The 24551-nt window shown below is 43.2% G+C and overlaps 1 protein-coding gene across 2 annotated transcripts in view; it reads right to left on the bottom strand.

Moving 5' to 3' along the window:
• Positions 1-24551, bottom strand: part of NADSYN1 (NAD synthetase 1) — a 50650-nt gene that overhangs the window by 2991 nt on the left and 23108 nt on the right. For both annotated transcript variants that reach the window (XM_053253801.1, XM_053253790.1), the window contains exons 10-21: positions 23074-23205; positions 22141-22215; positions 21824-21948; positions 21033-21081; positions 19677-19779; positions 18382-18550; positions 17882-18017; positions 17114-17220; positions 12983-13114; positions 11502-11571; positions 9891-10019; positions 7101-7277 (exon numbers count right to left, since the gene is read on the bottom strand). In XM_053253801.1, coding sequence (XP_053109776.1) covers positions 7101-7277; positions 9891-10019; positions 11502-11571; positions 12983-13114; positions 17114-17220; positions 17882-18017; positions 18382-18550; positions 19677-19779; positions 21033-21081; positions 21824-21948; positions 22141-22215; positions 23074-23205 — 1404 coding nt within the window. The remainder of the gene's footprint in view (positions 1-7100; positions 7278-9890; positions 10020-11501; positions 11572-12982; positions 13115-17113; positions 17221-17881; positions 18018-18381; positions 18551-19676; positions 19780-21032; positions 21082-21823; positions 21949-22140; positions 22216-23073; positions 23206-24551) is intronic.

The raw sequence follows: 24551 nt of genomic DNA on the forward strand, positions 1-24551 counted from the left end.
GTACTACAAGTGACATCTCAGAAAACATGTGGCATGCCCACTAGGTGTGGTGTGGTGTTCATTTTTCCAAGCAAAAGAATGTGCAGCTTGTATCACATTTTCCTGATGCATCCCTTTGTTTTCCTTTTATTGGTGGAGATATTTTATTGGTGGAGAAATCTAAGTCATGCTATCTCAAACGAAGCCTTTAAAAGTGCCACAAGGCTTAACAGCTTTATTAACAGCAGGGTCAAGCAGCCATTAAAACACGAGAGAGAGAGATCATCTGGAACAATTCTATGTAATGCTTAGCAACTATCCATGACAGCAGTAATGGATGGTAAATCTCAAATTTACTGATGCATTCTGGAGGGTCAGCTGTGTTAGTCTCTTGCAGCAAACACAAAATACTTTGCTGATAAATTCTTATTCAGCAACTCCAAGCTGGTGTTTCCTGCTTCTCCCTAACAATAATCTTATCTTCCTCCTCTGTTACAATGGTCAAGATTTGTGAACTGTCCTTGAAAGTCACCCTTTCAGTATCTTTAAACACTGTACAGTTTATGACGTTTAGAATATTTTCACAAATACAAGCCATCCTCTTCCCAGAACAGAGCATCTGGTTACAAGGGACCTCTACTTTTCAGCAACAGCCACTGCTATCAGCTCAGATCATCACAGCAAACCATGAGAGATTTTGCCTTTATAGCACAGATGAACGGAGGATTTATTTTGATTTGATCTTAATAATTGCCTCCTTATCTCAAGGAGACAATTATTAAACCAGTCTTGAAGAGGCCTGCATTGGATCCCTCAAAACTGGACAATTATAGGCCTGTCTCCAATCTCCCATGGTTGAGAAGGAGATCGAGAGGGTGGTGGCGTCCCAGGTCCAGGCTGTCTTAGAGAAAGTGCATTATCTGGACCCATTTCAAACTGGCTTTCGAGCTATGGGGTTGAGATGGCCTTGGTTGGCCTGCTGGATGATCTCCAATTAGGAATTGACAGGGGGAGTGTGACTCTGTTGATCCTTTTGGATCTCTCAGCAACTTTCAATACCATCGACGATGGTATCCTTCTGGAGCGCCTGAAGGGTTGAGAGCGGGGGGCACGGCTTTGCAGTGGTTCAGCTCCTACCTCTCAGGTAGGTTCCAGATAGTGTCGCTTGGAGACTGTTGCTCTTCAAAACAAGAGCAAGGCTCCATACTCTCTCCAATGCTTTTTAACATCTACATGAAACAGCTGGGAGAGATCTTAAGGGGATTTGGTGCAGGGTTTTATCATATGCTGATGACACCCTGTAGTGATCAGCCACCCCTCTCCTAAAGTGTTAACCAGAAGGGAACCCTGTCCTGACTGATAGGCTAGTGAACTCCAGGGCTCAGCCAATCAGCCCACCAGGTGGGTGAGACCTAGAGAGCTGTTGGGAGAATGGAGAGTTTCTTTGTTAGAAGAAGCTAGGCTGGAGGTGGGGCAGAACAGCACACGTGGCCACGGGGAATGGCTGCAAGGAGGATGACTGCAGCTCTTGGAAGACAGAACTGCAGGGGCTTGAATTCTCATCCAGTATTTGGTGAGTTCAAGACAAAGGAAGCCAGGGCTTTGGCTTCGGGAAGTTTAGTCTAGGGAAAGTTTGTTTAGTCAGATTTTGCGTTAGACTTTGTTTCTTTGGTGTGTGCTTTGTATATCCCTGATACTGTTCTATGATTGTTTACCTGTAATGTAACTAGACTAAGAAACACTAGCCTTTGCCCATCCAGCCAGGGCATTGCAAAAGACTCTATAAGCTTTAAAAGGTGCTTTTGTATTTTCCTACATACCTGTTCCTTGCAATCTTCCTTAAAACCCGTTCCTTAAAAACCATGGTTTTTAAAGCGTGCCACCCCAACATCATTCGGGGTGCTTTTTGAATTATTCTTATAACCTACTGAGTATTTTTACCTGTAACTAAAAGCTAAGAGAGCCTCAAATGGAAGCAGTCTGTAGCATTTGAATAAACTTGTTTTTCATTTTGTTATTTTCTTTTATAAGCCTCTCTGAGTGGGGTTTTTAACTCAGGAGAACGTCCTCAAGACATTCAGCAACTACCAGTTTTCTCACCACATGTGGGCTTGCACATGGAGGATATGTGTGTACTTTTCCAATAGCAAAATAAAGAGAGCTTTCCCTGGAAATTCCACCCCAAGCTCATGGAGGTTCAAGCTCTGTAATAGAGGGGGTGGGGGGTGGCAGCAGTTTCTGAACCTACCAGAAATACAGGAAAGTTTTACGAGTAGCCTTTGCCAGAAAACCCAGCAGGAATGATTCAGAATTGTTCCTTCCCCCATGTGACTTTGCTCTGAGACAAAGGCTTCAATCCGCTACACACACCCAAATCTATTTCTCCATGTCAACTTCATCAGGAAATGGCCTAACTTCCTTAAATGCCTGCCTGGAGATGGTAATGGGCTGAATGAGGGAGAACAAACTGAGGCTGAATCCAAGCAAGATGGAGGAAACTGCAGCTGTGGGACGTCAAGACTTAGGAAGTGGTTTAGATCTGCCTGTTCTGGACAGGGTTGCACTCCCCAGAAAGAGCAGGTACATAGTCTGGGAGTACTTCTGGAACCAAACCTTTCCCTGAATTCTCAGGTTGAAGGAGTGGTCAGGAGTGCTTTCTATCAGCTTCAGCTGATTCGCCAGCTATGTCCATTTCTGGAGATAAACGACCTTAAAACAGTGGTGCATATGCTGGTAACATCCAGGCTTGACTACTGCAATGTGCTCTATGTTGGGCTCCCTTTGTATACAGTTCAGAAACTGCAGTTGGTACAGAATGCAGCAGCCAGGTTGGTCTCCGCGGTTGCCTGAAGAGATCATATTAAACCCATTTAAAAAGAACTACACTGGCTGCCAATAAGTTTCTGGACAAAATACAAAGTGCTGGTTATTACCTATAAAGAATTTGGCACTTTGTCTCAGGTGCAAAGAGGCCATGAGCCTTCACTGCATGGCTCCGATAAGCAGACAGCATAACATTCCAGCATTAGCATAGCCTAAACAAAGTCTGTTGTGCATGTCGGTGCATCTGGTGAGTGGGGGCTCCTTTCCCAACAAAAGTGAGTACAGGCAAGGCTGGCTGTCATGGTTGCAGCTACTCACACCAGTTCCACAAGTCCAAAATTGCAGGAAGGCTGACTGGAGTCCTAACAATGCCCCAGTAACAACTGGGCCACTGCTCCAGGTCTATGCTAGCCGCACTTCAAGTAGTCTTAAAAGTCATTCAGAGAAGAGCACTTCATGGAAGACTGGTGGTGGCCAGTGATTACTTACCTGGACCCTAAACTGGGATAAACCAAAACGAAGGGAAGAGTATGGACATATGTGTTAGTTGGGACACCACTGAAATCCATGAGACATGTTATTCAGCACTAAGTGTCATTAATTTCCAGACCAATGTATTAAGTTCATTAATTAATTAAGAACCAATTAAGTTCATTTAAGGCCCTTAATAAAAACAATTACCATGTCCTAACTAGCTTTGACATGTCAATTTTCAAAGAGTATGCAACAAGTGCATGGCAGTAGGAGGGAAAGTTATAAGTTAGGAAGTGAATGCTGGGGGCACAGGACACTGCTTCAACAGCACAAACTGCGGACTAGGATTGCAAGTTGTTTTGGTTTTAGTTGTATTTTATTGTACCTCTTGCTTTTGCTTATTTTATTGATTGATTGATTGATTGCATTTATATACCGCCCTTCCAAAATGGCTCAGGGCAGTTTACAAATTAAAACAAACCACTAAAACAATAAAGAGCTAAAACAAATTAAAAATAATATAACAATTAAACAATTACAAAACATTTTAAAACAACAGTTAAACAATTACAGTGATTAAAAGCCCCAAAATCAGGTTAGAATATTAAAACAGATTTAGAAACCCCAGAATGCCAGGCCAAACAAATACGTTTAAAGGGCTCTCCTGAAGGCTAACAGAGAATTCAAATTGAGGATTTCCGCAGGGAGAGCATTCCACAGCCCCAGAGCAACTATAGAGAAGGCTCACCTCCAAGTCACCACCAGACGAGCTGGTGGTAACTGGAGACGAACCTCCTCAGATGACCTTAATGTGCGCTGGGGATCACACAGAAGAAGTGGGGATCACGCAAAATAAAACACATTTTAATGTGTTTTAGCTAAATGTTTTATTTTACTGTTTTATTGTGTTACTTTGTGAGCCATCGAGAGAACAGTTGTTATGGAGTGGCTATGTGACATTATCATTATTATTATTATTTATGATGATGGGGAATACAGGGTGATGCTGTGGGGTTGGTTTCAAAGGAGCCTACTAAACAGGCAGACTCTAGAACTGCCATCTCTCCTGCCACTCCCATCACTGGGCTGCCAACGTAACAACTGATGCAGCACAGCCTTCATACAAGGCTGCAAGTACTGGCAATATTGCATAGGCATCTGGCAAAGACTAATGACTGTACCAATATGCTGTGTAATTAGATACTTAAGCTCTGATTAATCTTGCCCATAAATTATTACAGGCACAGAATTTATTTCTTTTTACGTACCCTGCAATACTATCCAAATGAGTAAGAGTGTTTTGCTTTCTACTTCACTGAGACTGGGTCAGGTCTAAGCTGGGGATGGGGGAGGAGGACCAATGGAAACACAATACAAAGATTTGATTTGATTTTTTAATAAAAGGTAGGGACCACATGGCATCTTTTATCTTGAGTTTCCAGGAAGTCAGATACTATTACAGCATGTCTGGCATTTCAGGGAGGTGGGAATTAGCATTTTATTGCATGCCTAAACATATTATTAAAGGCAACCAAGGTGTAAAAGCTTTGGCAGGGGAAAATGTGGAGGTGTTAACATTCCTCTGTCCAGCTCCTTTTCAGCAAAAGAAAAATATATTAAAATAAACGTTAAAGCTGTGACTGAAGACCACAAGCAAGTCATAATTATTATGGCTGCTTGAGCGTTTCCATACTTTCCAGGGCCCAGTCTTAGAATAGGACCATCTCCAGGTGTAAGAGTCATTCCTGACGAAACGCCACCTACCTCAAGGCTAAATGGAAATGCAAAGGAGAAATTCAGCTATGACCTAATGAACCTTCCTTAGGACAAGAAAGTCACTCCACATAGCCAAAGAAACAGAAAATAATATTACAGATGCCTTGGCTAGGGTAAACTCACATCACACAAACTCACATAGCTTAACCGCCCTGAGCTATTCTGTAAGGGCGGTCTAAAAATCAAATAACTAACCTAACCTAAACTAACTAATTTGTCCAGGTATAAAAGCAGATATTGCCAAAGCACAGTCATGAATTCCCCAGCGTATGCTTTAAAGTACACAAACACATAAAGAGTTTTCCCATCAGTGCACACCCAAATTGATACGTATACATCTTATATAGCTGCCCATACTGAACTAATTAGAAGGTGAAGAACAATAACAAATATTTATAAACTGCTCTTCCAAAAAAGTTTCCGAAGTGGTTTACATAGAGAAATAACAAAACAAACTAACTAAATAAAGATGGCTCCCCATCCCTGTAGGGCTCACAATCTAAAAAGAAACACAAGACAGACACCAGCAACAGTCACTGGAGATACTGTGCTGGGGGTGGATAGGGCCAATTGCTCTTCCCCTGCTAAATAGAGAATCACCACGTTAAAAAGGTACCTCTTTGCCGAGTTAGCAAGGATACAGATAATCACTTTCTTGCCCTGTCAGTTAACACACAAAACTGAACTAGGATGTGGGTTTATGGCCCCTTAGAAGGTGGCCATCTCATGTTTTGACTTCCATAGATACAGGTACAAAGACCAAAAACCTTCACTCTCAGAGGTAGACGCTTTAAAGCAACTTAAATGTGTAATGGAGACTAGAGTGTTTTAAGCAGACATAACCACCCAGATTCTGTCCCTGCACAGCTACGAAAGTCAGTACACACTCAAAGCAAATATTACAAATGCAGCAAACAAATAGCTTATCAGACATTAAAATGGGTTCCTTCAAAATTACTAGGTCTCCTTAAATGTTACTTTTGAATTCAGGCATCTATTTTTAGCCTACTTTTTATAGGCTTAGGTGATCACCTGGCATTTCATGTGTCCATGTGTGTGTACAACCTCGCAACACTTGGAGCAATATGAACCAAATAGGGTACGTAAGAACAGCCCTGCTGGATCAGGCCCAAGGCCCATCTAGTCCAGCATCCTGTTTCGCACAGTGGCCTACCAGATGCTGCTGGAAACCACAGGCAGGAGTTGAGGGCATGCCCTCTCTCCTGCTGTTACTCCCCTGCAACTGGTACTCAGAGGCATCCTGACTTTGAGGCTAGAGGTGGCCCACAGCCCTCCAACTAGTAGCCATTGATAGACCTCTCCTCCATGAAGTTATCCAAACCCTTCTCAAAGCCATCCAGGTTGTTGGCTGTCACCACATCTTGTGACAGAGAATTCCACAAGATATGTACAGTTGTAGGGACACATAGTGACACCTCAGTGGTGTAGTTTGTGATGATGACATCCGCCCCAATTCAAGATGGTGGACGCATAAACATTTGAGGCTCAAGTGGGCTAACCTGTGAACCACCTAACCTATTTGAACCAAATTTGCTACAGTTGTAGGGACATATAGGGATGCCCCAATGGTGTAGTTTGTGATGATGTAATCTACCCCAATTCAAGAGGGCAGACATGTGAATGTCTGAGGTGCAAGTGGGCTAACTTGTAGAACGTCTAACCAATTTGAGGTACTGTACAATTAGGTATAGTTGTAGTGAGTGACATACAGGGACACCTCAACGGTGTAGTTCATAATGATGTCATCCTCCTCGATTCAATATGGTGGACACATGAACATTTGAGGCACAAGAGATCTAACTTGAAGACCTCAATTTGAACCAAATTTAGTCCAGTTGTAGCGATAGTGAAAGGAAAGTAGGCAGATTGGTTTTCACTAGAACAACTTATTACAGAACAGATCACTGCTTTCTATATTATTATCAGCCCACAAGAGACCCACTAACTTCTATACATTCGCTAGGTATAGTACTATATCACCACAACTGCCTTGTCATTAAGCACTGAAGAATAGGTTCATGCATTACCTGTTCGTCTATGCACTTGAACTGCCAGGACCAGGCAGCATTATAAAGAAAAGGCCTCAAATCAAACCGGTTGTCATCAGGACTGTAGTCTGCAGCATGGTACGAGGGGGTGAGGGTAGTCATTTTGTGTCTATTGATAGAATACATTCTGAAGAAATGCTTAACCTTTGATGCCACCTGGTGTGCAAAACACAGTATTTCAGAATCAAAACTCATGTTTTCAAAACTTTAATCAAAATTTTAGAAGAGAAAACAGCTCTTTTTTAAAAAGGGAGAGAGAGGGAGAGGGAGGGAGAGAGAGAGAGAGAGTTGCACTGATACATATCTGAATAAATGCAGTTACTGGTATATATCACCAAAAATATACCTATCAGAATGCATGTAAAGTATCAGACCGCAAGACACAGGATCAGTTTGCCACTAAGGAACCACTAAACCACTAAGGATGGTTTAGACATTCAAGAGCTGCAAACCTGTATATTTTTATACTGCTTTTCTTGCCAGGCACCTTAAGGACATAAATAAAAGGTGGCTCACAACCCATCCACCGCCCCCACCCGCCCCCAATGAACATAATTAAAATTGAGTGTTACAACTAAGGGACCTCCCAGAGACAGAAGTATGGGGCAGTCTACAAATTTGATAAATAAACCAGCAGATAAATAACCACCAGCTAACAAATCCTTTAAAAGGCAAAGGTTTTATTATTTGTTAGCTGCTGGGTGCCCATTAGTTTGGTTATTATTTTTCAAACAAGAGTCAAACACAGCAAAACAGGCAAATCTTGTCATGGTATCTAAAGAACTCTATGAAGCTATTCCCACGATCAACGGAAAGCGGGCTAAAGGAGCTTAGCCCACTTTCCGTCGATCGTGGGAACCACCAGGTTTGTGGGTGAGCCCGGTGCTCCCAAGGTGGTTAGCCCGCCTAGAACAGCCTCCCCTTAAATGAGGTTAATGCAGCAAGTGTTCCGTTAACCTCATTTCTTTGCTCGTGTGTTGCCGGGGTGCGCGGCGACACACAAGTAGACCACCGACTAGGAAGCTGCAGCCAGCCTCCCGGGCTCGGGGGTCTCTCCAGGATGCCCCGCGTACTTGTGCAAGGCATCCTGGGACTTCCAGGGGCCGCGCAGCCCCCAATCCCTGCATCCTCCGCTGGCTCCGTGATGCAGCCGGCAGTCATGTGGGCGGCCGATTCGGCCGCCCCAGCTCTGTTCTTTGATCGTCTGCGGGGAGAGTGGGCTAAGCCTGCTCTCCCCACAGACCCAACAGAAGCTCTTCTCACAGATCATCAGAAGAGCTTCAGTGAGTACTCCCAGTCTGAGAACCTGATCCATTAGTGGGAGTGTGACTTCATCCACCATAGGCCAAACACTGCTACCCAGATCACAAGAACTCTCAGAACATTCACTAAGCAGCCTTGCTGTTTCAAACCTTGCTGGCTGAGAACCAAGCTAAATTAGTCATAAGTAGTCCCACTGAAATTTATGGGACAAATGACTATACTACATGTACTAATTATAGTACATGACTATAATTTCAATGAGATTACTCATGGGTGATTTAGTCTGTCAGTCTTGTACACAGGTAATGCTGCAAACCACTTAAAAAAAAAAAAAGTTCTGTTTAAACCAGTTATCAGGGTTGTAGGTTCAGCATGACAGGATGGGGCATGGGTAGAGTGTGATATACCCCAACTGTCCCTGGGGAAACACTGGCATGAAGAGTCGAGTGTGAACCCAGGAGGTGTGACCCTTGATAGAGCCACAGTACCCAGAAAAAGGAGCAACAGGCTTCCACAGAAGTCACTACTGGGAATCTGCAACCATCACACAATTAAGACATCATACCAATGATGGTTTGATCTTCCAAAGGTACAGGTAAAACCCTGGCTTAGAGCTACCTGTTTTTGCAGCATTCCCACATTTATGGTACAGAGGCCTCCAGACATCATACCAAACCAGAGTCAGTAAACCCCCTTCACAACACGGCTTTCAGTATTAGCTTGCTGGTTCTCCCACACTTTGGTTTATCGACACATGCAGCCAAGCAATAGCCAAGCTTCCTTAACCATGGTTTGGCATGATATCTGAACTGACATACAAACCAGGGCCAAGCTCATATTTCAGATTTACATGTGTTTACATCTGCTGGGTTGTACCCATTATTATTTATTTCACCAGTTAAAGGCCTGTAATATTCCATGGTATTTTGAGTATACCATGAGGATCCTTTTGAGGATACCATGGGCAGCTAGGAAAACAAACAAATGGATCAAAGAACAAGTCAATCTAGAATTTTCACTCAAGGCACAAATGACCAGGCTCAAACTATCATACTTTTGACACATTATGCGAAGATCCAGCTCCCTTGAGAAGTCCATAATGCTTGGAAAAGTTGAAGGCAAGAGAAGAAGAGGACAACCAGAAGCAAGGTGGAATGACTCGATTACGACAGCAATGAATCCACCACTGAGAGACCTTAAAGGCCAAGTTGAAGACAGAACATCCTGGAGAGAACCTATCTATGTGGTCGCTAACAATTGACACCGACTTGATGGCACTTAATCAATCAATCAATATTCCACAGGTGTTTTAGGGAGAAGTGATTCTAGCTTTCCCCTCCCATTATTCTCCTCATGTTCCTGCTATTTCCCTTACTTCAGCCTCTCCCTACTGCCTTTGCCATGCCCCACAAAAAGTACTATGGACCCCACAATTTCATCCCAGTGCCCAAACTCAAACTTCTCCTCTACCTGTCTGTTTGAGCAAAGGGAGACTAGATTTGTTACCTCTCTTGGCGCACATATCTCTTTCCATATATGTATCAGCTTACAAAACATGCTGTACGGTCCAGCTTTAGCTATCTTCCGAAGCTTGCCATAGAGGGAGAGTTCAGCATATGTCATCCCCATGTCTGTCTGAAATCACACAGCCCACAAAAAGAGAAAGAAAAAAGGTGCACACAAATTAGGACAAAGAGTATGAATTCTTAAGGAACTGTCTTACACCAAATCAAGAACATGGCACATCTAGCCTAATACTGTCTGCTCTGTACCAATTCTCTAGAGGTCAGTTCAGATAGAGGTCTTCTCCAAAACTGCTATTTAGCATCCAGTCTACACACACAGTACAAGGTAGCAGAGCAGAACAGACTGTGCTACTGAAGACTGCTGAAGGAGGATGGTGTTTCTGAATGCTTCTCCATATTTTAAAAAAAGTTCACTGCAAGTAAAAAACAACAACTAGCACAATAGAAGCATGTTCTAGTCTAGCACACTTCCAGTTGTGTTAATTTTCTACTTGGCAGATCATTTCTTTTATTATTATTTTTTAAATGTGATACCCTACCTGCAGTCTAACATGGTACAATCTACACCTGCACAGAATGAGGTATATATAAATATATACCGTTTACTATAAACTACATAAGAGAATACAAAATCCAGCAAGCTTCCTGGATGCTGCAAAGCTGCTGAATGACACAGAGTGAGGTGGCAGATCAGAAGACGGGACCTCAGATCTTCTACTGGAGATGCTAGTGGTTTAACCTGGAACCTTCTGACTAGAGCCCCTGGTGGCGCAGTGGTAAAACTGCCGCCCTGTAACCATAAGGTTACAAGTTCGATCCTAACCAGGGGCTCAAGGTTGACTCAGCCTTCCATCCTTCCAAGGTCGGTAAAATGAGTACCCAGAATGTTGGGGGCAATATGCTAAATCATTGTAAACCACTTAGAGAGCTCCGGCTATAGAGCGGTATATAAATGTAAGTGCTATTGCTACTGCTATTGCAAAACAGGTGTTCTACCATCAAGATACAAACTCCCCCTAAAAGCGTGGTAGTAACAGAGGAAATAAATACATTCAGTATAAAGTGGGATGATCCAATTAATTTGTAACACATTTTTGCTTGCAATTAATACTGATTTTAAAATTCCTTTAGTACACATTTCAAGAATTTATTGGCGGTGGGGGGGATGCTCTGCTCATTAGAGATGGTTGGTGGCTCTGCTAGCAATCTTGCTGGAATTTACTGAGTCCTGAAGTCTCCCAAGGCTTCTCCAGCACTGTAAACCAACCAGGAATATGCAGAAGACCACTACGTTATGTCTGTATAGGAGACTCTCATTACATACAGTGTAGCTTACAGAACTGGGTAAGTTTTCTGGATCAGTTATAGAAATACTGATTTTTAAAAGTTATACCCTACCATTTCTTTGTAAAACAAATTAAGGTGATTAACTACCATTTAAAACCAGCTGTGCAAGTCACAAAACTAAAACAAATTTAAAAAACAAAGCAGCAGCAAGCCAAATACTAAGAATAACAGGAACTTAACAAGCTACAACACAGTCATTGAACACCAAAACAACAGTTTAAGAAGTCTTCATGCTGCCCCTTACCTCATCTCTTTGAGCTACTTGTCCTTCCTTCAGGGGTTCCAATTCTGCCGTTGGCGGAGCAGATATAATTCTGTGTAGGACAAAGAAGTCTGACCAGTCAAGCCGATTTTTGGACATACCCCTACCTGCTAGGGAAGAGCTTACTTCCATAAAGACCCAAGTACGTTCCACCTTCTCAAAAGCCAAATATAGCAATGCTCTGCTGCTCGCCCGACACACAATCAGTGCAGCAGTGAGCAGCACAGCAGGAAACTGGAGAAGGAAGTCCTCCAGCATCCCTCAATGCACTGCGCCAGGACCTCTTGCCACCCGGTTCTTTGTGCATGTGGGCTGCCTGCAGCCCACACGCACACACGATGCCAAACCTGGGGTTAAGGGCATGCTAGCACCCTTAAACCCAGGTTAAATCCCTGGGCATGGGGCCAAGGCAGTTCTGGGACTGGGCTCAATTCCAGCGGTGCATACAGGTAGCCCAGCCTAGGCTATGCTGCCTATGTGAATAGCCTTAATTCAGTTAAGGGAGGCGGGGTAATCTTTGGTTTACAGGGATAGTTAAGGGTGTGGCCGCTCCAACTGAGCTCCAAAAAAGTAAGGCAATTTGATGGTCCATGAGGTGAACATCCTGGGCCATGAGACCTGATGATATTGTACTGACCTACAAAACCATAACCATGGAAACACAATACGGCTGGGTCTTCCATGTTCCAGGGCACTATCTGCATAGGCTGGTGGCAACAGCAAAAGCTGGGGATTTGCATTACAGCAATGTTTCAGGAGAATTTGGTAACATGTGCCTCTGAGTACATGTTGAGTGCTGTCTAATCTTCTCTAAACAGTATTAGACCAATGATGGCTGTCCAATCCCTGCTAAGTGGCCAAGAGGCACCTTTCAAAACAGTGACATGCTGTATTCAGGTAATGGAGAAGAGCAGCTCTCCCTATTCATCCCAATACAAGGTCCCTCCAGTGGCTACGACTGGTACCTCTCTTATGTGTGGCACCTTATTGGAACCAATCCTCCCATTCCTTTTGCTATGTGAATTGCTTTGAGTATTTTTGTTGATGTCAAACTGCTATTAAAAAAACTTGATTCCAAAAAAGTCAAACAGCTTCCTGTAGTCATGGGAACTGTGCACAATACAGTTTCTTGTTAGCATTTAAAACTTGATTACAATACAATCAGAAATCCTTATGAGGATCAGAATTCCATAATGTTAGAGTCAGTTCAATGACTGAACAAACGGTTTGGTCATTTACATGGTCTTAAACACTCCTGAGCCGAAACTCTCTTCTCCATCCTCCCCATACCTCCCGAGTTTCAGCATGGAGCTCTGACACTGCAATCATGATTTGCTAAACCATAGCTCATCTGAGCCCACTGTTGCTTAACAGTGGTTAAGAGTAGAAGTAGCCCAGTTTATAGCAGATTCTAGCCCCATTTATAGCATGGAAGATCCAAGCTTCACCACTGCACTCCTTACCTTCTGAGTGATGTTAGGTGAAAATTTTCAATACAATATTGTATAAAACTTCCCAAGTCAGTCTTGCTAATTCCACCAATAGGGTTGATATCAGCACTAGAGCAGTCATATTTTGTAAAATATCCCCGAAGGCTGAGCAAGAGAGAACAGATATTTTATTATAATTTATAACAAATATAATTTATTATAATTATCTACATTTATTGACCACGTTTTATTCAAAAAAGGTTTCAAGGTGGTTTACAGAAGCATGTACCAATTACTTTTACTTAGTATTCAATCCAGTACAAAATAACAAGGAAACAGAATGATCCAGATTGCTATGAGTCGTTAATTCATTATAAAAACTATTTCACAGTTAATACTTCCAATAAAGTCTACAACCTAGAGGAGGGGTTCCCAACCTTGAGTCCCCCAGTGCTATTGGATTAGAACTTCCATCAGCCATTCTGGTTGGGGATGAGTTGAAGCCCAACAACGTCTTGGGACTGAAGTTGGGAATCCCCTGACCTGAGCACCAAAGGACTGGTTCTACTCACTCATGTGGACTTTAGACCCTATTCTTTTTTCTTCTCCTCCTGTAAGAGAAGAAAAAAACAAAAAGTCCTGAGCTGCTTTTGCAACTCAGATAATTTTAAAATATGATTTGGGAACACTGCAGGAAGCATAAAAAGAAATCAATGTGCAAAAACTATAGGGGCTCCCAGGATAATAGCCAGTCGTTAAAGAATTATGGATGTGCACAAACCACAGTTCGAACACATTTCGCGGGTGAAGCCCAGGAGCTTTCAGAAAGAGGAAAGCAAGTCCTTACCTGCTCTCTGCCACCCCATGCAGCTTCCTGCTGGGGTGGCCCATGTCCTGAAAATCCCCAAGCGGTGTCAGCATGCACATGGCACCCTGAAGTGACCAGTCTCCCCTCCCTCTGAAGAGTTAATAGTTAATCTTGACTGACAGGCTGGTGAACTCCAGGGCAACCAATCAGTACACCAGGTGGGTGGGACCTAGAGAGTTGCTGCTGGGAATTCTGGGAACAAGAAAGGAATTTGTGGCAGAGAGTGTGGACTAGCATGAGGTCGGATGCCTCATGGCTGGAGGCTGCAGGATAATCTCTCAGGGTGAGAGGTCTGCAAGAGGCTTGATTCTCATCACGAGTTTGGTGAGTCAAGGAAAGGGAAAGCCAGGACTTTGTGGCTTTGGGAACCCAGCTTAGGGAACAGTTTGTGTAGTCAGACTTTGGGTCAGGAAATTTATTTTGATTTGTGTATGTGCTTTGCATTTCCTAAATATCTGTGATTTGCAACTAAGTAACTAAATTTTAAAGTGTGCCACTCCAGCATCATCAAGGTGCTTTTGAAGTATTATTGTAACCAACTAATTTTTTTTATTTTTTTTTTTGGAAGTGTTTCTAAAAAGCCAGAAGCTTCAGACAGAACCAGTCTAGGAAATACTTTCTATAGAGGTGGCAGCGAGATTTACCCTACCAGAATATTTTCTTTTTTGTAACTTTCTGGGTTTGACAAGTTAAAGATTTTTAAGCTGGTCAGTCTGCTTCTCAAGCAGAGGAAGGAGATGACTCAGCACTAAAGTCTCCCTCTGTTGTAGAATTGGTTTGGGCTGGTCAGGGAGATTATCCCATAGCCTGGCCTGAGTTAGGAAAGGCATTTTCCACTACCCACAATCCACTACACACCCTCAATCAATGTGCATGCTCACACCACATGGGGATTCTTGGGACACACACCACCCCAGCAGGAAGCTGCATGGGGCAGCAGTGAGCAGGTAAGGACCTGCTCTCCTCTTTCTTAAAGCTCCTGGGCCCCACTCCCAAAATGTGCTTGAACTGCAGTTCAAACCACAGTTCATGCACATCCCTATAAAGAACTGAGGATTATGCTTTTTAGTGCTCAAATTAAGTCTATAACAACAATGTTCTAATTTCAGAAAAGCTTATTTATCTAATCCATTTAGGATTTGGAAGATGTTGTCACTGTTAACTAGTACAGTTATCTCACCTGAAACAGGGAGGGCTACATGTATTACATTCTTGTTACATGGGATGCCCAGTCTTTACATTTCTTGAGGAAAATCCATTATTTATTTATTATTTCTATACCGCCCTTCCAAAAATGGCTCAGGCTGGCTTACACAGAGAAATAAATAAATAAATAAAATGGATCCCTGTCCCCAAAGTGCTCACAATCTAAAAAGAAACATAAGATAGACACCAGCAACAGTCGCTGGAGGTACTGCGCTGGGGGTGGATAGGGCCAGTTACTCTCCCTCTGCTAAATAAAGAGAATCACCATGCTAAAAACGTGCCTCTCTGCCAAGTTAGCAGGGGTTAGAATTTATTCAAGATGGCCAAAATCACTGATAAAACTAGAATTTGTTTTAATAAAAACAGAACATTTGTGTACACAAATGAGAGATATTGACCACAAAAAAATCATTAAAAGCATAATAGAAGCCTCCATGTTAGAATTCAGAGGAAGCGGCACCTGAGTTAGTTCCTTAACAACATTAGACAACTCCTCCAGATGCAAGGATAGAACTGTTCTTTGCTGTTCATATTGCCAGAGCACAAATCTTCAAATCTTCTGTGTTGTAATCTGTCAGATACAAGTCAAGTCTTTCTCCACTTATGCTCTAGTCTTGTACCTTGCTGCTTCAGCTCCCGCAGTTCTTTCATATACTATGGAGCTAGTTTTGTAGCAGGTCAGAGAGGACGCTTGGGTGCAATTGTATCTACTCCCTTAGTGAGTTCCCTATTCCAAGTCTTAACTAGGGCATCGGCAGAATGCTTCAAAGGCCTCAAGAGTTCAAAGAACCCTTCAAAAGGCTTCTTGGAATTGTATCCAATAATCATCTTGGCAGACCATGCTAAGGGATTCATCACCCCTGCAGAGGCGGAGTTGTGGTGGCAAGCTGAACCTTAATCAGATGGTGGTCTGTCCATGACAAGGGGGGAAATCACAGGAACATGTGACTGGCAGTATGAGTAGATCCCAAGACCACTTGGGATAGGCCCATAGTTATCATGGCCTCTATGAACTCCTGAACTGCACCTGGCGAACTGGTCCCAAAGTGAAAAGTGAAGTCACCCACCATCATAAATCTGGGAGATTACACCAAAAGTCCCACGACCAGATAAGGCAGCTCAGTTAGGGAGTCTGTTGGGCAGCAGAAAACCAACAGAAGTCCCAATCTATCCCTGGTCCCTAGATTTAAGTACACACACTCAACATGGGCAATTTTCCTGACTGGGATGCTGGTAAAGGAGATATTATTCCTATAGAACACAGCCACATCAGCTCCCCATCCATGTCCCCTCATCTGCTCAATAACAGAGTACCCAGCCAGGAGAAACTGGGCCCAGGCCAGACCCCTATCCTCCCCGAACCAGATCTCAACATACCAGGTCGGCTCACTCCTCCACAATTAAATCATGGATAATTTCAAGTTTGCTTTGAACTGATCTGACATTGCAAAGGAGTAAGTTGAGGTCCATGGATAACTGGCACTACTCCCCAAGGTCAAATAGCTGGCAGGTCAGCAGGAAGGGGAAACCGTTGTTACATTTCTCCTTCTCCTGTAATGGCCTGCTGATCTACCAACACCAAATCTTTTTATATTCCTCACCACCTCTTGAACAGCCTCCCCCTATCAACAAACTCACCCCATGTCCCCATCTCCAGACAAGCCAGGACACATTTGAGCCACTGACCCTAGCCAACCAAAGTGGTCCCTTACAACATCTGAGCAGTAATCTAACTCCAAGCGTCAGTCCCACCACCCAAGGCCTGACCACCAAAGGCCCACTGGTGCCTGCCACTCGCCACACCCTCTCTGGCAAACTTAGTTCAGCTGTAAAGAGGTAGAATAATTAAAGTTGGAGAGCAATTGGCAGACCCAAGCAAAAGGCAGCAACAGGAGGATCCTCTTGCCAATAGATGTTCCTCAGGCAGCAGTACAGCTGGAAAATAAAGTCCTCCACCCCACTTTCTTGCTTTCTCCCTCTCATTCTTGCTTTCTCCCCCTCAGCTCTCAAGGTCTCCATTGATATAGTTCAGATATACACCAGAAAAAATCTCATTCCCAATGCCTAAAGCTTTTTGCACACATACACACCTTTCATCAACATTAGATGTTCCAAGCACTAATAGTCCACCAGGCATTCCACGAGTCCACAGGGTCAGCTGTGCAAACAGGTAGGCAAGCACCATTCGTAATCTGGCCTAGAAGGCAATTTTTAAAATGAGATTTAAATAAAAGCAGGAATTCTAAAGTGGCAGGTTATGGCAGAATCATTGACAAGTGCAAAAAACAGGTATAAAGAACAAATATGCCATTAACAAGCAAGCAGAACTTGTACGTCAGACAGGGTTCTCTCTAATTTTTTTCATCTGTGTGCGGGATGAATTTTGTTCTGGCCGGCAGTATCAAGGCAGTGTGTGCAGACATGTATTCAGAATGGGGCCTTCCTGATTCAACCTGAAAGGAATCTAAAATCAAGTAAGCAGACATCAAAAAACGTGTGAGCGCGCATACACGCACACGCCTTAGAGGGAACCCTGATGTCAGAGGCTGCAAAGTCAACAGACAGATCTCTTCAGTAAAACTCTCTGTATCGTAAGAAAGACAATGGAGAAGTACTTGAAGGAGAGAGAGCGTGCATGCTAAAATTGCAACCAGATAAAATGATTTGATATGGGTCATGAGGGGAAGAAATCAAAGACAGAGATCCTCCCCCACCATATTCATTCTCCCCAAGATCCCTAAGGAACCTTAGGTAAAATCAGTACCATCAAAACTCAGTACTTGCCAAAGGGGAGTATTTAATTTTTTTCCTTCCTAGAATAAGTGGGGAGGTCACACCCAATTTGTATAGTACAGTACCTGCACATTTTGCAAGGCCAGATTTTCCCTGCTGCTTCCTCCATGCACTTGATACTGGGGTAGTCGTCCCGTCACTGCATTGAAAATCCCCCAAATGGCCTTCACTGCTCCATCTATGTTTAGGTTTATATGATAACTGGGAAAAGAAAAGAAGATTTTAGCTATGGCCACTTTCAAGTGGAGTGCTACCATTCAAACTGCTTTTCCGCAACACTCACATAAAGGAATATTTCAGCTAGCCTTTCAAGGAGAAGGATGAAGTGCTTAGTGAGAGGAAAATGCATGGAAAAAACGGCCAGGACTGGATGGTGCCATTAAAGATACATTTCCTCTCTTTCGGAGCTCTGGAAAGTACAATCCACATTTTAAATATGCACATCTGGATAAACATTCTCAGCCAGCACCTCTACTCATTATGCTCATCTAAATCAGGCACTAATATCTCCTTTAAAAAAATAATCATGCTATGTATTTTAATCAGATTTTCATTGTTTCTGTACCAGCCTAATTCTTCAGCCAAAGATCTGGCTCCATTGTACGTATCCTCGGAAGAGTTCTCACTAGCCATGTAGCAGGTGGTTAAGATACGTCTACAAAATTCTCGAGCATCCTTTGGCGTGTAAGTCTCATCATTTACTATCTTACGCACATCATACAGCACATTCTGATCTGAAAACAGTGGAAAGGGAGGACGGTGAGAAAAAAAATCAACATATTTTAAATGTCTAACTTTAAAAGAAAAAAACGAGAATAAGCACTGGCTGCACCATTTCACAGTGCCTGGAGATTTTTATATCCTCATGTGTGGAACTCCACTTTCCTACCACCACCACCACCTGACTCTTACAACAATCCTGGAGTATTTTTAGTTTCCCCTGCTATATTGAATCAATTTTGCTTTCACAAAATTGATTCAATGACTCACACAGGCCATGCCTTAATTACTTTAACATGGTCAATTTCGTGGGATTTTCACCAGCAACACAATGGAAAGAGAACATACATCTTTAAATTAAAAATTCTTATTAGCATTTCAGGTTAGACAATGCCAAGAATGTAGCCAACTGCAGGAATCCTCTGAAACATCATCCTTTATCTATTGATATGCAATTATCACTTATGTTACAATAATGTTTGTAGGTAGAACAAATGTTACAAATTAAAACATCCAATACTAAGAAAGAACTCTGTGTGACTTAAAGGCTGAAAATTACAAACAACATGCTTCTGTCATTTTCACACACTATATATGAGCTAGTCCAAATTAAGCAGTGCTTCACTCATTTCAGGGCTTGAAACTTAGCTCTGCATTTTAATGCCTATCCCACCTCTAATTAAGCATGCATGCTACATGTAGAGACTTAATGGAAAACTAGACTTAATGGAGAACTAGGTGTAGAGACTTAATGGAGGTTTTAAATCTGTGTTCTAGGGAACTGCAGTTTCCTAGAAAGATTAGGATTATTTTCCAATAAGAAATAAGTAATAGAGGAAAAGCTTCCCTGAAAGATAGCTTGCCCACCACAACTGATCTTCCCCTGCAGGAGAACAGTGGACACACACAATATTTCACAAAGAGTGATGGTGAAGTCCAACAGGTTCCATGTAACCCAGACTGCAGCCTAGAATCTGCCTCAGAATTCTCTGCAACATGCAGTTTCTGTGGAAGGCGCTCAGGGATTCCTCAGCAATTACATCAATGTGGAAGGAATTCTCTAAAAGTGTGAAAACAACTGCTTTTAAAGCAGCATCTACAAAAAATGTTTGGCAATCTTAACTATTCAGGTACACTTACTTCCATTCTGCACTGCACAGCAAACCTGGAGACACATGGAGTACACAATGCAGGCTACAGAGGAACTGTCTACACCACCGCTAAGTGGCAAAAGAAATCCTCCCTTAACAAGTTGCAATAAGAAAAAGAAAAGAAAACACAAAAACTGTTGTTGGGGACCATGTATCCGGCTTTTAAAATACATAAATCTTTACACCTTTTCATCAGCTCAAACAGTTACGCAAGTTACCTCATTTACTTCTGGCCACAAGCAACTGAACACATTATCAAAATTATTTTAAGGAGAGGCCTTGAAATAATTTGGATTATTTCAAGGCCTCTCCGTAAAATAAAAATGTGTGCATGCTCTCACATATCTCAACAAGTAATTCTAAGCAGAGCTAACCGAGTTTCTGCTTCTTTTAACATGGTGACTCTTACCTAGGACCACCTCCCAAGTGTTGTGAATTTGGTGTGTATTCCATTGTAAATGCAAATGTTAGGGCGGGGGGCACAAGACATGGGAATCTCATAAGTCTTCTTCCCTTCAGAAAGTAGACTAAAAGTAGTTTTAGAAAATATATACTACAATAACCCCACAGCACTGGAGGCAAGAGAGTAAGGTTCCCTCCAATCACTATTTGTCTCTCCTCCTGAACTGTCTCGTGCAAGGACTATTCCAAATTCATTATGTAAAAATGTGAGAGTGTCAATACCTGAATATGCTTAGCTTCCTCTACCTCCCTTTTCTTTTGTACCCTGATTTATTATTATACTTATTTACAATAAGTATTGTTTATACAACCCATTATTAATAAAATGGATATAACTACTTGGATGTAGAAGGATTTTGCTTTTACAGCTTCCTCTGAGGGAGAGGCAAGAGACTCAGAATGCCAACAAGCCATCCTCTGTGCACCTTTGGGATTTCTCCCCACTTCCCTTCCAAATACATTCTACATTTCCTTCCACAGAATGCTATGCATGGGGACCAGAACAAATGAAGTCGAAACTTCTTTAAAAGGAAGTGACTTTCATAATTTTGTTTTAGTTACCAATAGCAAAAGCAACATAGAACATTGCCTTATACTAAGTCAGACTATTGGCCCATTTAGCTCAGTATTCTCTACAGGGACTGGCAATGGCTCTCCAAGGTCAGAGAAAGGGGACTTTCCCAGACCTACCTGGATACTGAACGTATGTGTGCCACGAACAGACTCTTCCACAGAGCTGCAGCCCCAGGAAGCAGGTGTGAGTAACTGCAAGTCTTAAGTTCGTGTCTCAAAACCCATATGGATTCAATCATCACTTGGTACTAAAACTAGGATGCTGAAAAAAGAAAAATACTTAGGTGAATAAGGGCAAGGAAACACTTACCTGTTTACTACGCCTTAAGTAGTCCCAAAGCCAACATGCAGGGCCAAGGCTGAAAGTAATCAATACATCAGAAAGTTCAAGGTACATATGGAATGTATGGATCTCTCAGCAAATTATGTTTAAAAAAAAAAATCTCCTCCTGGGATCACATATTGCCATCATCTACATTTTATGGAGGACCAGTCTATCAATGGCTATTGGTCTGGTGGCTTTAGGTCATCTCCAGCCTCAAAGGCAAGATGCCGCTAAATACTCGTTGCAGGGAGCAACAGCATGGGCATGCCCTCACCTCTTGCCTGTGGGCTTCCCAAAGGTATCTGGTGAGCCACTGTGTGGAACAGGATGCTGGACTAGATAAGCCTTGGGCCTGATCCAGCAGGGCTGTTCTTATGTTCTTATTCTAATACTCCCCATTTACACTGCAGTGCACATACAATGACTTATGTGGACAATAGGAAAAGGCCACTGTCCCCATCCCCCCCGGGCTAAAAATATCACATTGCTGTTTCAGTGCAGAAGTGCAACAAGCACAAAAGATATCAAGCAACAGATTTTGGGGTGGGAGGGGGTCCCTTTGCAACTGTTTTCTAAAAGAGTGTGAAACAGGTCCATGGTTTCTAATACTGATGTATCCTTGCAACAATTAATTGATGAAGCCAGGATCACTCTCCCTATTAGAGGCACTTCTGCTCACTTCACACAAGGTGCTGAAGTAATGGCTGTGGCACGAGCAAAGACTTCTGCCCCAATCACTAAAGGATCGAGCTGCCCACTTCCCACTTTTTGCCTACCTGATCTCTTCCTCTGGACTATGATATCGCCACTGGATTGGCTCACTTGTAGGCATACACATATCATCGAAATACGACAGGGCAAAATTTACTTTTATCCTGCAGCAGGGAGTTGCGTTGCTTGCCTAGGCAATATGAAGAAGAAACAGTTACAAAAACTCCAGAGGTAACATCTATCTGTAGAAACATTCCAAGTGATCATGCGCCCTGGAATGCAGCATCTCTCCTGATACTTCCATTTTAGCTTTCATTTCTCAGTGTCTTACCCAATCCAACCCACTACCTTCTTAACTCAACAACATATATGGAATTCTTACTGCAAGGTTCCGAGATGATATTTCTGACCTATAACTTCTGACATCTTCCAAGTCCAGTGTGGCAACCAAAACTTCCTGAAAAATGACACAAGTATCAGCTCACTGCAAGATACTGGCCTGGGTCAGATGATGATCATGATCATGTTGGGTTTGGAAAGGTGTGGTAAGCTCTCCCTCCCACCATCATATATCCAGCTAAATTTAATACTTCCTGAGACACTTCACACGATTGCTGTGAAGCACCTCAATAAGGTCTGCGGGGAGAGCGGGGTTGGCGGCGGAGCCCTGGGCGGCCGGATCGGCCACCACACAACTGCCGGCTCCATCACGAAGCCAGCAGGGGCTGTGGAGATCAGGGGCTGCACGTCCCCCGGAAGTCCCAGGAAGCCCCGCGCAAGTGTGCGAAGCATCCTAGAAAGACCCCCGAGCCTGGGAGGCTGCTTGCAGCTTCCCAGCTGGGGATCTACTCATGTGTCGCCGCACGCCGCAGTGACACACAAGCAACAAAATTAGGTTAACGGAGCGCCTGCTCCGTTAACCTCATTTAAGGGGAGGGTGTTTTAGGGGCGATAGCTGCCTTGGAGGCACCAGGCTCACCCGCAAGCCCGGTGGTTTCCACAAGCACTGGAAAGTGGGCTAAGCTCCCTTAGCCCGCTTTCCAGTGCTCATGGGAATAGCCTCCCTGATTTGTTGAGCAAGTTTCTCAATTATGTCAAATTGTGGTTGGAGCACTACCTACAAACCAGGATTTCATATCGCTTGTTCCCTTGGCTTCTTTGGGGGGCGGGATTTTTTTAAAAAACACATTGAAGTAGTAGTAATTCCCAGCACAGTTTTACCACTGCATTGATGACAATACAATAACTCAGTTCCCGTTACATGCCAAGAACTATACATAATCTAATACACTCAGAATCCGTCTCTATGCATTACCACATCATCCAGAGAAAACTGAAGTCCTTGAGCCACAGTGTCTCCATTCACAGAGATCATGGCACAACCATCATAATAGAGACGATCACCATCGCAACCCTTCTGATTAGCCAAGATGTATATCCCACCATTCTGGAAAAAAAATCAAAAAGAGGCACACACACTGCGACAATAGCCCCACCCTTTTAAAACAGTTGTCATTTTGTTAGAGAGCTGCTGTGAGCAACATATAGGGAGCTCCACTTCTGGCCATGACTGAAGCAACATGGCAAGTTTTATACAAGTGCACACAGGGTTGAAAATGCAGTTCTTATGTACTGTTTCAATATGTACTGTTAGCAACAATAGCATGAAGTAGACATCAATAGCTCTTTGCAAAGCTTTGGAACTGTCTGCTGCCTACAAGATCTGAGCGTATCTAATTTTACAACTAGAGTTACTGTATTTGCCCAAATCCAAGACTAAGTTTTTTCCAAGTTCTTTGATGATAGAAATCCGTCATCTTAATTACAGAGCCTTCCTTTTGGGTAAATAAGGGTATAACCTGTAATATTTTTAAAGGGGCTGCTCTTAAATTAAGAGTTGTCTTGTATTTGGGTAAATGCGGTACCTTTGGACTGTTTGCTAGGGATATGCACAAACAGGTTCGGAGGCGCTTTTACGGGCCTCCGAACTAGTTCGAACGTTGCCCAGCTCAAGGGTTTGATGGCAGAGGGGGGTTGGCTTTAAGGGTGGGGGAGGATGCATTTACACACACACCCCGTCACATTTCCCCTGCCAGCGCACATCTCGCTAAAAGCCCATTGAGGCAGCAGTGTACCTCCCTGCCGTCCCGCTCCAACATTATCTGGAAGTAACCGGAAATAGCAGCTGCGAATGTGCACGGGAAAATGATAGAGAGGGCTTCTGGGAAAATGAGAAGTAATTACTGTTGCTTCACCAGTTCTCTTCCTGTTGCATCAGTGCCTGATTAATTAGAATGCCAGTCCATGGTCAGGTTTTTGAGAGGAAGATCAAATCAAAATACTCTTCCTTTCCTGGCAAAAGAAACTAGACTGATCACGATTAAATATCCCTACCCTCTAAATAGTAGGTTTCAGAGGCAACCCTTTACTTGGACTTCAGTAGAAGTTGAGATGTGTGAAGCTGCCTTATATTGAGTCAGACCATTGGTCCATCAGAACATTCTACACCAGTGCTGCACAACTCTGACCCCGGTTGTGCAGCCTTAGCGTACATCAGACTATAGCTACAGCTCCCATCACAGTCAGTGATCAGGGCTGAGGGGGGTCGTAGTCCAACAACAGCTACAGGGACAACGTCATGCAGCCCTGGACTACTCTGACTGCAAGCAACTTTCCAGGGTCTCAAACACAGGCATTTCCCAGCAGCTGTTCTCTGACCTTTCCAAAAGAAATATCAGAGACTGAACCTGGGACCTTCTGCATGCCAGACAGCTGCTCTACTTCCAAGTTATG

The sequence above is a fragment of the Hemicordylus capensis genome, chromosome 1 (genome assembly GCF_027244095.1).
Source record: "Hemicordylus capensis ecotype Gifberg chromosome 1, rHemCap1.1.pri, whole genome shotgun sequence".
NCBI classification, from domain to species: Eukaryota; Metazoa; Chordata; class Lepidosauria; order Squamata; family Cordylidae; genus Hemicordylus; species Hemicordylus capensis.